Source organism: Schistocerca serialis, chromosome 11 (assembly GCF_023864345.2).
Source record: "Schistocerca serialis cubense isolate TAMUIC-IGC-003099 chromosome 11, iqSchSeri2.2, whole genome shotgun sequence".
NCBI classification, from domain to species: Eukaryota; Metazoa; Arthropoda; class Insecta; order Orthoptera; family Acrididae; genus Schistocerca; species Schistocerca serialis.
This window is the reverse complement of record NC_064648.1, coordinates 63,512,935-63,528,468: the sequence shown is the minus strand read 5'-3', so window position 1 is coordinate 63,528,468 and position 15,534 is coordinate 63,512,935. Positions and strand designations below refer to the sequence as shown.

Here is a 15,534-nt window from a genome sequence, read left to right as displayed (position 1 = left end):
TGTAGATTTGATCATAAGTCACTTGTCTTCTGTTCGTTGCAATGTGTAATGTCACCACATGGAGTGCTAGCATTGCTGCAGTGTTCTGTCATCTGTAGTGTGTTTGTAAACAAGGCCGGTAAATGCAATTAGTGTTTACTGTAAACTACAAAATTAATAGAGATGTACGAAGCTGATGAGGTGCTTTACAACGCGAGACAGCCTGAATACAAAAAAATAGATCAAGAAGATTGGAGAGCTATAAAAATATTGCAGAGGTCATTAGCCGTGAGATACAGTTTTCGGACACAAAATATAATTGATGTGTTTATAAAATAAAAATAGTTCTTAATGCAAATAAAGTGTGTTGAACATTATTGACCTTCAGACATTGGTCCTTTGGTGCTTTATAAATTGCTGCACATGTTTCAGGTATTATTTTCGTTAATATGCATTGTGGTATTAAAGTGCTGTACTGTAAGCTAGAGTAACTCCTGTAGCAAGGAACTGGAGTGTTACAGTGAGCCTGTCTTCTGCAGATATAGTAGTTCTTAAATGAGTATTGTGCTTTGTGATATGAGGATACACTTCACTGAGCACATGTGAAATGTATGCTCATCCATTCTTAAGTAATTTATGTACAACCTGACGTCCTCCACTACAATCTCACGTAACAAGTTTTGTTGAAAGCTTTTATCATCTTGTCATAAAACCCACGGCTTCACCCAGGTACGTTTCCTTTTTTCCGCTGCTTCTCTTCCACATGTGCACACAGTGCAACTGTGGTACATGCAACTGCTGCGGTTAATAACAAGTTGTAGTCAGCCATCTTGAACTTTGACGAAAAATATGACGACAGTGTAATACCCCTTTTTAGTGCCATCTCAGAGATCTGTAGCAAATAAATTTGATCAATATTTGATCATATCTTTGACAAATAAATTTGAGAGTGTAATACTGGCCTTAACAATCAACAAATAAATTTCTCTCAAGGTAAAGTGTGCAGGCATAACAACATATCACAAAGAGCAATAAATTTAGTCCCTGCTTGTATTCCCTTCACTACTACTAATGCCACCACAAAAACACATCCTCATTGATCCTGCAAATATAGGACAGAAGATAATCGAGGTAATTGATCTGTAGTTACAGAGTTCCTCAATGTATATCGACCAGAAAAAAATCAAAAAACAATAACACTCGAACCAAGTAAGAAAGGCAACATGTCACCGGCCTACCACACACACCACTGCGAAGACTCCACCATTCTCACTGCTCACTAGGCTGGGCCACCACCAGTACTACCCTTACACGCAGTATGTAACATTCGAGCAGTCAGTATTTTAAATTAACACTATAGCCCACCAGGGCTGAATATAAAAGAAAAACTCTTGGGAGGTGTCATATGGCACAGTACCTGGGTCATTTTGGGTTAGAAAGTCTTCTTTAGTTCCACAATTCACTAATAATTTCACTATTTTCTGCTCAGTTCAGCGATAAATTTTCTTGCTTTAAAATGGTAATTTCTACACGAATCCCACCAATCGAGTATTCTCTGCAGGCGGCACACACAATTTGGAGCAAAAATCAAAATCTGAGGTGTGTTTATGTAAAGTCAGCTCAAATGTTATTTACACATCTGGTGGAAAGTCAGTTATGGAAACTGACATCATATGATAACATCATTTCACTCCTGACACTATTTTTTAGTAAAAGGCACTTACCTCGATTACCATCAGGAAATCGTGTAGTGAATGAAGGACGAACCCTAGAAACATCAGACTGCACTCGTCTTCTTTAACGTACAGAGAACCATGTATGACACCTGAAAACTTGCATTACAACTGTTAAACTGCCGGGGAAGATTCCGAATGACGTTCACGGTTTTTGACAGTAGAGGGAGCATCCTCTGTATGGCAGATATCTCTCAGCTAGAGGCCAAAAAGGTTGTTACCATAATTTAAAATCTCCCATAGCTTTTCCCACAGTGATTACAGTCAATCGTAAAAGATTTTCCTGGTGAAAGGTGATTCTCAAGCGAAGCTGAAATAAGTTTAAGCCTTTACAGTTGCAAAAATAGGTACAAGATTTTTTAATGGAACTGGCTATGGTATTTTGCCTGCAAACCAGCCTGTTCAAACTGCTCTATCCCTCAGACTATTGTAGCTACAAAGCTGGAAACTGGCAGAAACTTTATTAATCTACTTGTTGATGATGATGATGATGATGATGATGATGATGACACAACACCGAGTCATCTCGGGGCAGGGAACATCCCTGACCCCGCTGGGAATCGAACCCGGGCCCCCGTGTGCGGGAAGTGAGAACGCTACCGCAAGACCACGAGCTGCAGACTCTACTTGTTGAGTATGTTCCCTAAATTTCTAAGTTATTGGTTAATCTAGAGGGTAATTGGTGAGAAATGTTTTTAAATTCTTCTGCCAAAATTTGTGTTGTCCTTTGCATTTTGAAAGTAATGAAGATGTCTGCAAATGGCTTTCAGTATAATGTTTCTATCCTTCATAACATTTACTGTGCAAATCTTAAGTTTATAGCTGCCATTTCCAGTGGAATGAGCTGAAATGGGAAACATATGTACAGGATTTTAAGCAAAGTGGGATGTTGACATGCAGATGAGTGGAAGAATTTCAATTAAATAAGAGCAGAAATGTAAAAAGGTGACTGGGGATTTATTCCAGTAAATCTAGTCTATGGTATACAGGCTAGTTGGAGGCTACTGACCCCAAGACTGACGGGGCACGATGCCTGACTGAGGAGAAGCAGCGAGATACCTATGACCGGGTCGCAGTCCGGCTAGTGGGAGAGTGTCCCGGTGGCCAGCACGTCCTCACTAGTCCGCCCCGCATTCCCGTAGCGGCCCTCTGAGGAACTGCTGAAGAACACTTTCCAAAGCATAGCCAGTGAGAGACCATCTGGCGAAGTGTTACCTTGTCGGCAGTACTAACTGTGAGAGAGTTATTTAAGTGGACTGAGTGTAGCTAGGCAACAATATCGAGTGACGTCCGGCGGTCACTAGCTCGTGTCCAGCTGTGATCTTACAGTGAAACTCAGTTATGTTGATTCAGAATGGAAAAAGAGGAAAACTAAAATAAATTTAATTGCTAATAAACTAAGAAAAAGGATTGGATCAGAAAATACAGAAAATCATTCAGCAGAAATTAACAAATACAACATCAAAAGTGAAATTTAAAGGAAAACTCAAAACCATTCGAGATAAAAAACTGGGCTTGGACAGTGCAAAGGGTTATCGCCTTTTTTGTTAAATGTAGTTGTAGATAGTCGTGGAAGAATGGGAAAAGAAACTTGAAGAAAATTGCTGGAAACCAGTTTCATTAGGAACAAAGACAAAATCCTGTGAATTCCCTACTTAGCCTTTGCGGACAATCTCACAATAATGGCAGATTTTTGAGAGATGGCTGTAAAACAGATAAAAACTCTAAAAGAACGTGCAGAGAAAGCCGGCCTGCAGATATCATTTGAAAAGACAGTGTTTACAACAACAAATTTAGAAATTTTCAAATTACAAACCAAATATGGAGAAATTAAGTGTTGCACTTTAAATATCTAGGAGAAATTATCTCTGAAAAATATGCACAACAAGAAACAATACAAAAAGCTCATAAAGGTTTAGGATTAATGCAAAACCTCTATAATAAAAAATTCTTATCTTTAAATGCCAAAATCAGACATTACAAAATGGTAATTAAACCATCAATCTTATATGCCAACGAAACCTTGGCACTAAACAGGAAAGCTGTTATAGAAAATCTAAAGAAAGAAAAATAATTTAGATAATTTTGGGACCAAGATGGACTGAGAATGGATGTAGACTACAGAAAACTTCCAAAATTGAAGAATATTTTAACATAGAGACAGATGTGAGGAAAAGACGCCTCAAATTCTGTGGCCACATAATGAGGCTTCCCGAACACAGACTAACAAAAAGAATAGTAAAATACGTAGATTCCCTCGCTAATGGATCCAAAATGTTAAAAAAGACTTGGAATTAGACAAAATCACCAAAGAAGAAACAGATATGAGGAACAATTTTAGTATAAAAGTAGAAAAATGGGAGGTTAAACTAGAGACAAAAGCCCGAAGAACTGGAACAAAATGGAATGAAGAAAGAAGAGTTAAATTCTTGCAAACAATGAAAAACTGGTGGGCAAATAAAAAGAAGAAGAAGAAGAAGAAGAAGAAGAAGAACGGAAAATGAACCGTCTTTACTTAGTGTCTTCCACTATGTGTGTTTAGCAACTAATAATAATAATAATAGTAGTAGTAATAATAATAATAATAATTATAATAAACCCCGTGGAGGCCCGGGAAAAGAATCGGCCTCCGGTATGTTCTGCCAGTCGTAAAAGGCGACGAAAAGAACAAACCACTAATAGGGCTAACCCCCCTTTTAGTGTGATTAGTTGGTTCAGGACAGAACTAAAGAAGCCTCGGACAAGCGCCGTCATGGTCGGGGACGACGCTTGAACCCTATGCCCGCCCACAATGGTAACGACACTGCTAGCCAACTGGAAAATGATTTAAATCCAAATAGAGGTGTTTTGCAGGATATGCTTCCTGCAACCACCCTAGAAGGAAAACAAAGACAGAGGATGAGATGGTCAGATGAAGTTAATCGACACTTCATGTTCTGTTATTACCAAGCAACAAACCTAGGAACCAACACAACGGGATACAGATCACAAGTATACACAACATTTATTACCAGATACCCAGAATTAAAATTTTTAACAGAACAACGATTAGCTGATCAGATCCGTGTAATAATAAAAAATAACAGGATACCCCAGTCAGAATTAGAAAACATCAAACAACAAGTACAACAAATACTGGAACAAAATAATGTGCAATCAGAAGAAGAAGAAAATACAGTAATGGACTCAAACATCCCAGAGCAAACAAACAAAGAACAACATGCACCAATTAAACAATCAGAGGAAAACGAAATCTTAAGACAGCCACCAGAACAAGCACAAATAGAACACGAAGTGACACAGATGTTAGATATACAAGAAAAATTTCAGCTAACATATATAGAATACAAAGACACAAATACAGACATTAGACCATTCTTGCGTAGACCACCAAATAACCCACAAGTCGAAACAACAATAAAAACTATCAACACAATCATACACAACAAAATAAATGAAAACACAACTATGGAAGAGTTACAACTACTGGTTTATATAGGAGCACTCACTACACTAAATATACACACTAGGCAGAGATCAGAACCAACCAACACACAGAAGAAACCCACAAAACCAGCATGGCAACACAGGCTACAGATCAAAATAGAAAAACTGAGAAAAGACATCGGACAGCTAACACAATTTATAAGAAATGAAATCTCGGAAAAAAAACGAAAAAAGTTAGGTAAAATCTCACAACAAGAAGCGACAGAGCAGTTAGACGAAAAGAAGCAGAAATTACAAGCATTAGCCAAACGACTCAGAAGATACAAAAAAAGTGAAAATAGAAGGAAACAAAACCAAACATTCAACACAAACCAAAAGAAATTTTACCAGACAATCGATAACACACACATTAAAATAAACAATCCACCAAACATAACAGACATGGAACACTTCTGGAGCAACATATGGCCAAACCCGGTACAACATAACAGGCATGCACGGTGGATACAAGCAGAAACAGACACATACAAGATGATACCACAAATGCCTGAAGTGATAATTTTGCAACATGAAGTCACCCAAGCAATTAATTCTACTCACAATTGGAAAGCCCCTGGAAATGATAAAATAGCAAATTTCTGGTTAAAGAAGTTCACCTCAACACATTCACATCTAACTAAATTATTTAACAGTTACATTGCAGACCCATACACATTCCCTGATACACTTACACACGGAATAACATATCTGAAACCTAACGATCAAGCAGACACAGCGAACCCAGCTAAATATCGCCCCATAACATGCCTACCAACAATATACAAAATATTAACTTCAGTCATTAAACAGAAATTAATGACACATACAACACAGAACAAAATTATAAATGAAGAACAAAAAGGCTGTTGCAAAGGAGCACGAGGATGTAAAGAGCAACTGACAATAGATGCAGAGGTGACATATCAAGCTAAAACTAAACAAAGGTCGCTACACTACGCATACATTGATTACCAAAAAGCTTTTGATAGTGTACCCCACTCATGGTTACTACAAATATTGGAAATATACAAAGTAGATCCTAAATTGATACAGTTCCTAAACATAGTAATGAAAAATTGGAAAACCACACTTAATATCCAAACAAATTCAAATAATATCACATCACAGCCAATACAGATTAAGCGTGGAATATACCAAGGAGACTCATTAAGTCCTTTCTGGTTCTGCCTTGCTCTGAACCCACTATCCAACATGCTAAATAATACAAATTGTGGATACAATATTACTGGAACATACCCACACAAAATCACACATTTGCTATACATGGATGATCTAAAACTACTGGCAGCAACAAATCAACAACTCAACCAATTACTAAAGATAATGGAAGGATTCAGCAATGATATAAGTATGGCTTTTGGAACAGACAAATGTAAGAAAAATAGCATAGTCAAGGGAAAACATACTAAACAAGAGGATTACATATTGGATAACCACAGCGACTGCATAGAAGCGATGGAAAAAACGGATGCCTATAAATATCTAGGATACAGGCAAAAAATAGGAATAGATAGTACAAATATTAAAGAAGAACTAAAAGAAAAATATAGACAAAGACTAACAAAAATACTGAAAACAGAATTGACAGCAAGAAACAAGACAAAAGCTATAAATACCTATGCCATACCAATATTGACCTACTCATTTGGAGTAGTGAAATGGAGTAACACAGACCTAGAAGCACTCAATACACTTACACGATCACAATGCCACAAATATAGAATACATCACATACATTCAGCAACAGAAAGATTCACATTAAGCAGAAAGGAAGGAGGAAGGGGATTTATCGACATAAAAAACCTACATTATGGACAGGTAGACAATTTAAGAAAATTCTTTCTAGAACGAGCAGAAACTAGCAAAATACACAGGGCAATCACTCATATAAATACATCGGCTACACCACTGCAATTTCATAACCACTTCTACAACCCTTTAGATCACATAACATCAACAGACATGAAGAAAGTAAATTGGAAAAAGAAAACACTACATGGCAAGCACCCGTATCATCTAACACAGCCACACATCGATCAAGACGCTTCCAACACATGGCTAAGAAAAGGCAATATATACAGTGAGACAGAAGGATTCATGATTGCAATACAGGATCAAACAATAAACACCAGGTATTACAGCAAGCATATTATTAAAGATCCCAATACCACAACGGATAAATGCAGACTTTGTAAACAACAAATAGAAACAGTAGATCACATCACAAGCGGATGTACAATACTAGCAAATACAGAATACCCCAGAAGACATGACAATGTCGCAAAAATAATACATCAACAGCTTGCCTTACAACATAAACTTTTAAAACAACACGTTCCTACATACAAGTATACACCACAAAATGTACTGGAGAATGATGAATACAAATTATACTGGAACAGAACCATTATAACAGATACAACAACACCACATAACAAACCTGATATCATACTCACCAATAAAAAGAAGAAATTAACACAACTAATCGAAATATCCATACCCAATACAACAAATATACAAAAGAAAACAGGAGAAAAAATTGAAAAATACATCCAACTGGCTGAGGAAGTCAAGGACATGTGGCATCAGAATAAAGTTGACATCATACCAATCATACTATCAACTACAGGAGTCATACCACACAATATCCACCATTACATCAATACAATACAGCTACATCCAAACTTATATATACAATTACAGAAATCCGTAATTATTGATACATGTTCAATTACCCGAAAGTTCCTAAATGCAATATAACATATACCGTACAGTTAAAAGGAAGTGACGCTTGATCAAGGTCCGCGTCATGTCCCATTTTTAACCAGACTTAACGTCTGAGAAAGTAAAGAAATAATAATAATAATAATAATAATAATAACTAAATTATTTAACAGTTACATTGCAGACCCATACACATTCCCTGATACACTTACACATGGAATAACATATCTGAAACCTAACGATCAAGCAGACACAGCGAACCCAGCTAAATATCGCCCCATAACATGGCTACCAACAATATACAAAATATTAACTTCAGTCATTAAACAGAAATTAATGACACATACAACACAGAACAAAATTATAAATGAAGAACAAAAAGGCTGTTGCAAAGGAGCACAAGGATGTAAAGAGCAACTGATAATAGATGCAGAGGTGACATATCAAGCTAAAACTAAACAAAGGTCGCTACACTACGCATACATTGATTACCAAAAAGCTTTTGATAGTGTACCTCACTCATGGTTACTACAAATATTGGAAATATACAAAGTAGATCCTAAATTAATACAGTTCCTAAACATAGTAATGAAAAATTGGAAAACCACACTTAATATCCAAACAAATTCAAATAATATCACATCACAGCCAATACAGATTAAGCGTGGAATATACCAAGGAGACTCATTAAGTCCTTTCTGGTTCTGCCTTGCTCTGAACCCACTATCCAACATGCTAAATAATACAAATTATGGATACAATATTACTGGAACATACCCACACAAAATCACACATTTGCTATACATGGATGATCTAAAACTACTGGCAGCAACAAATCAACAACTCAACCAATTACTAAAGATAACAGGAGGATTCAGCAATGATATAAGTATGGCTTTTGGAACAGACAAATGTAAGAAAAATAGCATAGTCAAGGGAAAACATACTAAACAAGAAGATTACATATTGGATAACCACAGCGACTGCATAGAAGCGATGGAAAAAACGGATGCCTATAAATATCTAGGATACAGGCAAAAAATAGGAATAGATAATACAAACATCAAAGAAGAACTATAAGAAAAATATAGACAAAGACTAACAAAAATACTGAAAACAGAATTGACAGCAAGAAACAAGACAAAAGCTATAAATACCTATGCCATACCAATATTGACCTACTCATTTGGAGTAGTGAAATGGAGTAACACAGACCTAGAAGCACTCAATACACTTACACGATCACAATGCCACAAATATAGAATACATCACATACATTCAGCAACAGAAAGATTCACATTAAGCAGAAAGGAAGGAGGAAGGGGATTTATCGACATAAAAAACCTACATTATGGACAGGTAGACAATTTAAGAAAATTCTTTCTAGAACGAGCAGAAACTAGCAAAATACACAGGGCAATCACTCATATAAATACATCGGCTACACCACTGCAATTTCATAACCACTTCTACAACCCTTTAGATCACATAACATCAACAGACATGAAGAAAGTAAATTGGAAAAAGAAAACACTACATGGCAAGCACCCGTATCATCTAACACAGCCACACATCGATCAAGACGCATCCAACACATGGCTAAGAAAAGGCAATATATACAGTGAGACAGAAGGATTCATGATTGCAATACAGGATCAAACAATAAACACCAGGTATTACAGCAAGCATATTATTAAAGATCCCAATACCACAACGGATAAATGCAGACTTTGTAAACAACAAATAGAAACAGTAGATCACATCACAAGTGGATGTACAATACTAGCAAATACAGAATACCCCAGAAGACATGACAATGTTGCAAAAATAATACATCAACAGCTTGCCTTACAACATAAACTTTTAAAACAACACGTTCCTACATACAAGTATACACCACAAAATGTACTGGAGAATGATGAATACAAATTATACTGGAACAGATCCATTATAACAGATAAAACAACGCCACATAACAAACCTGACATCATACTCACCAATAAAAAGAAGAAATTAACACAACTAATCGAAATATCTATACCCAATACAACAAATATACAAAAGAAAACAGGAGAAAAAATTGAAAAATACATCCAACTGGCTGAGGAAGTCAAAGACATGTGGCATCAGGATAAAGTTGACATCATACCAATTATACTATCAACTACAGGAGTCATACCACACAATATCCACCAGTACATCAATGCAATACAGCTACATCCAAACATATATATACAGCTACAGAAATCCGTAATTATTGATACATGTTCAATTACCCGAAAGTTCCTAAATGCAATATAACACATACCGTACAGTTAAAAGGAAGTGACGCTTGATCAAGGTCCGTGTCACTCCATTTTTAACCGGACTTAAAGTCTGAGAAAGTGAAGGAAATAATAATAATAATAATAATAATAATAATAATAATAGTAATAGTTTCCCATTAGTTTGGCAATCCACCCTGCACACATCAGCTAACAACCTTTTTCTACGATGCAGTGTCGTGCATTTGCTACATTTGCCACCGGCCTGTATCTAGTGTGGGCTGCCATGCGGAGTACGAGAAGTCCCGCATCCTCTGTATTTGTTTCTAATTTAGATATTGGTAGCAATTAGAAAACCCCACTTGCTTCACCACATGGTGCAATGAAAATGTAACATTTTTTTCTATACCATTTGTCGTTCTGTTCATTACAGCTTTGCGTCAATTGGCAGTAGAGCAAAGAAAAAGAAACTACACTAATGCTGCAAGTGATGCAAATTTGGATTTTGTGTTTCATATGTTTTGAATTATATACACAAAATAATACTGAAATTGGATAGTTTACTTTATTGTAGAGTCATGTTGGTGTCAATAATAAATGGATAAAAAGGGGGAAATCTGATTTTGTAATGTTGTCGGTCGACAATTGACCCGGTCTGGAGGAATTGCAGGACATTTGTAATTAATCTAACACCTGCAAAAGTCTCATCTGGTGGAAAAATTACACTCACTGTGTCATTTTCTGGCATTGCAGCCACACTTTTAAAAGGCAGCCAAGCTGCTTATCCTACATTTAAATGTCTCGCTGAACTTTTACAGTGACAGCTTCTGCAGAATCTGTAATGTATCAGAGCAAAGTAATACTGGCTAAATTGATGCAAGATTTGACTTAAAATGTTTAGGATGAGTTTTGGATGTCCCTTAAAATAGGCATTGAATTATCGCATAGAACAGTGTGAGATTTGCGCTACTACAATAACTATATTGGTGGCTGCACAAGTTTTTTCTCTGGAGACTTGCATCAATTCTTACCATTAGTCACGAGCTGGATAAGAGTAGATGAGGTCAAGGCAGCTTTGGAAAGATCATACCTCTGACCAAATATGATAAAACTGGAACTTAAAACTAGAGATATGAGACACTTATTTCTGGACAACATAATATGCTTTTGCTAATAATTTACTCAAAATGGGAAATTGCTATTTTCAAGCAAGAAATTGTGGTACCAAATATCTCAGATGAATTTACAAAGCAGATATGGATATTCACAACATGTCAAGTAAGGCACTTGCGTGGGTTAAGGGAAAAGCTACACTGGTGTCCAAAATTAAGGCAACAAACCACTATTTCCCCATCCTGTGTCTGTCACGATACAAACATAACAACTGTCAACAGATGTCATTACGATCATGCTCTGCACGGAACGTGGCATCCTGGTCAACGGACAGTCACGCTACCGATGACATCAGGGCGCCCATCAAACAGGGTAGTATTTGTCGGGTACTTCCACATCCAGTCACTGTATACACTGTCAAAGACAGTGCAGTATGGCACAGAGCAGTGGAGAGCCATAGGAAGAATGGAAGCAAGACATTCGCAAACTGATGTGGCCCGATGGCTTAATGTGAATTGCTCTGTTGTTTCTGGGATGTGGCGACAGTTTGTAGAGATGGGAACTGTATGCCAAAGACCGGGACAGGACTGACCACATGTGACATCACAAAGACAAGACAATTATTTGGCTGTGGAAGGAGACCGATATCGAGGCGGGTCCCTAATGGTGTGCGCGGGGATTATGCTGACCACTCGAACAGCTCTTCATGAAATTGTTCAGGTGAATCGGTAAGGTTTAACGGCTGTCTGGTATTGTGATGAGATCTTGGTACTTTGTGTGTGGTTGTTGTGAGGTGCTTTGGACCCAGACTTTATATGGATGGACAATAATGCTCGACCTCATAGAGCACGGGTGGTTGAAATTTTCTTGGAAACGGAAGATATTGCATGCACAACTTGGCCTGCTCAGTCTTCCAATTTGTATCCCATAGAGCACATCTGGGATGCACTGCAGAGATTAAAGAGACAGGTTTCATCACATCAGCATCCACCAACCATCCCATTGCGAGCAGCTCTGCAGAAAGAATGTGCATTATTGCCTCAACATGAGACTGACGACATCATTCACAGCACTTCCCGTTGTCAGCCCTGTGTTGCTACCAGAGGTGGTCACACCCCATACTGAGTACATTAATCAGTTGTTGGAATGTGTGTCCAAACCTGTTATGTTGGAAAAAACAAAGAACATTTTTGTCTGCCGCTATGCATATTGCAGTAGCTAACTCACAATGAATCCACAGAAGACTGTCCAAACGCTTCACAAATACAACAGTCTCTGGATGGTTTCTGGCACACCTCTCTTATTAAAGTAATAAAATTAACAGTTTTTACACATCGTTATTGAGGTGATTGCATAAAAAAAGTTGCAACTGAGAACTTTTATCAAAAGTTTGATACATCGTGTGATATTGAAAGAAAAATCTGGCATAATTTTGCTTAAGTTACATTTTTAACACAAAAATGATAGAGCTAGTATATTTAAGTAATGTCTTCACAATATTTATTAATTACATTGTAATTACTGAAAGATATTCATTGGTAATGTTTTCAGTGACTGTGTTTGTTGTAGATTCTTATAAGTACAAGCTTTTTGTGGTGAAAATATTATTAGCCAATCCCAGAAACTACACTAAAGTAGATATGAAGTTCATATTCAAGTGGAAATAGAAGTGAATCAGTTAGTAACTACTTATAGGATACATAAAGAAATCTGTGACCATACGATCACATAAGTCATTAGTCCCAGTATCAGTAATTTCATTGTGACGTATCCCATTCTGCCACTTTTTAAGGGATATGTGGATTCCTCCCTGGGCGGAGCTGACAGTGGCTTTAAAATGCCTTTGAGAGTGTCATCCACTTTGAAATAACAGCCTGTAGACAGGTACAGTTGGTTCTTTGTGAAATTGCAGATATTCTGTATATGTTCTGATCTGTCATTGAGTGGATAAAGGACACCAGCAAGGAAGGAAGGATTCAGTGTTTGTCGTCATACGAAGTCTGCAGACGCAACACTACTGTCGGGTTCGAGCACTCGTGTAGAATAAATACGTCACTGTGTCGCAGGCTGGCCCTGGAGCGTGCGACGACGGCGGAGGAGGCGGTGGAGGTGGTGACGCGGCTGCTGGAGCGGCACGGGCAGGGCGGGCCCTGCTCGGACTCGGACCCCGGCTTCACCTACCACAACTCCTTCCTGCTGGCCGACCCCACACAGGCCTGGGTGCTCGAGACCGCCGGCCGCCACTGGGCTGCCAAGAGGTTCACGTGTACGTCGCGTCCCACACTCTCCGTTCCGTACAGGTTGCACCCGAACTCGGGCGACAGTCGGAGGTCGTTCGGAGATATTTTCGAGAGTATTACGGCACCGGTCGCACGTGGTTTCGGGTGCCTCGTAAAAGTGTAATCGCTTTCCGCATAATATTCTTGTCGGGTCTCCGGATGGATCGTACAGTCGCCTTGCCAGAATATTTCACAGCACACGTGTCTGGCACCTTCGGGTGACAACTCTGTTTGCCCGATTGATGTATAGTGTGAATGGCAGCCCTTTTGTAAGCTGCAGAAAACTGGGCCGGAGGTTTCTCACTGCCACCTCTCGACACAAATTGAAGGTACGGCACGGTAGTTGGCTACAGGTCTGATGAGAATATTGGGATTTATATGCCGGAGAAGTTATGTAGTAACATAACTGCGTACCATTTTATTTCTTATGCTCATTTATTTTTGTACCTGTAGTCCTCCTATTGTGTACAGTTTCCAGCTGTCGTGTGGGTCTGCTCAGAGCACGAGCCTCTCTGTCGTCTTCCGTCTTCCCTCCGTCACTCCGTCTCCTCCTCGATCGAGTCTTCTCCTTTCATTTACACACAGCCCTTCACTTCTTTTGACCACCTCTCTGTTGGTCTTTTTCCCTTTCCTTTCATCTAATGTCTTCCTAAGTATCCTCTCCACATCCATTGACTTTACAGAGGTAGCCTACGCGTGTGTTCTGTGTTTCTGGGAGAGCAGGACTGACAACAGTCGTAGTGACTGCCGGTCCTTTCTAGTGTCGTGGGAGACACATTCGAATGGCTCAGTGAACGAGAATTGGCCTTTTTGCTCACTCCAGAATAAGGAAGGGAAATAATGAGAAACACCCACATTAATGCAGAGCGAGAGTGCACCAAAAATTCGGCAACAGCTACCGCGTAACTGCTTCCCGAGGCTAACAGTGCCGTAAACGAGGTAACGTATGCACAGTGTGATTTAGCACTTTCGGAGGGGAAGTGGGAGTGTAAGCACGCGATCACTGCCTACTTTGTGGGGTTGTGCGGGTTGAGGATAGGTGTAGGGGAAGTGAGCCCAGTCACTCTCGCACAGCACAAGCAGTGCACTGGAACTGACAGTACATTCAAAATGCCCACCCAGCCTCAACCGGTATCTCATAACGTAAATTCGAGACACTCACTTATACAGCGTGTGTCATCAGGCCCATTTTCTCTGCTGTTTCAGCTACATTTGCAATTTCATTTTTTCTTTACATAGACAGAGCCAGCCCAAGTGAGGGTTTGTTTACAGTTACAAGTAAAATGATATTTAAAGTGGAATTTAATATGCCCATTCGACAGAGTGGTCCCAGATTAGTCTAGTGCAATATTTGTTTTATCTGTATGTATTATCAGGGACAGTAACCGCCAATGCTACCTTGGTCATGTGGTTAACATTTGAGCTTGATAATCGGTGGTTTGCTGGATAGAGTCCCGCTTATATTTTATTAAATTCATATTTTTTTTCAACAGTAGTAATATTATTTCATGCGTATTACATTTGAAAGGTAATATGATGAAAAGACATGGATATTTGCATGAACTTGTATAGAATTTTCAGTATTATTTGGTTGTTTTGTAACTTTTATCATCACAACAATCATCATATTTATAATTATTGACAAGTAAACAACCAAACACACAATTCTGCTGAAAATTTATGCCTTTTGTGATTTTTGAAATTCCTTATACGTGCAGTCGAGTGAGGTACTGAGATCTGCTTTGCATCTGTGTACTTCAATCTGCAGACTCAGGCTTTGAGGATAAGTGACAGGCTCGGAAGGCCCAAGTCAAACATTGATAAATAAAGGTGTAAATAACTTTATTCGATAACACAGTGAGTTAAAATATGCCAGAATATGAGGGTAATGTACGATTAACCGTTGGATGTGCTTTCGACATTACAAGTTGTAGG

At 38.4% G+C, this 15,534-nt stretch overlaps 1 protein-coding gene across 1 annotated transcript in view; it reads left to right on the top strand.

Annotated features, from left to right (window-relative positions):
* The window catches only part of LOC126427035 (secernin-2), a 106,873-nt gene that overhangs the window by 41,375 nt on the left and 49,964 nt on the right, over positions 1-15,534 (top strand). The window contains exon 4 of the mRNA XM_050089211.1: positions 13,387-13,586. Within this exon, the coding sequence (XP_049945168.1) occupies positions 13,387-13,586 (200 nt within the window). The remainder of the gene's footprint in view (positions 1-13,386; positions 13,587-15,534) is intronic.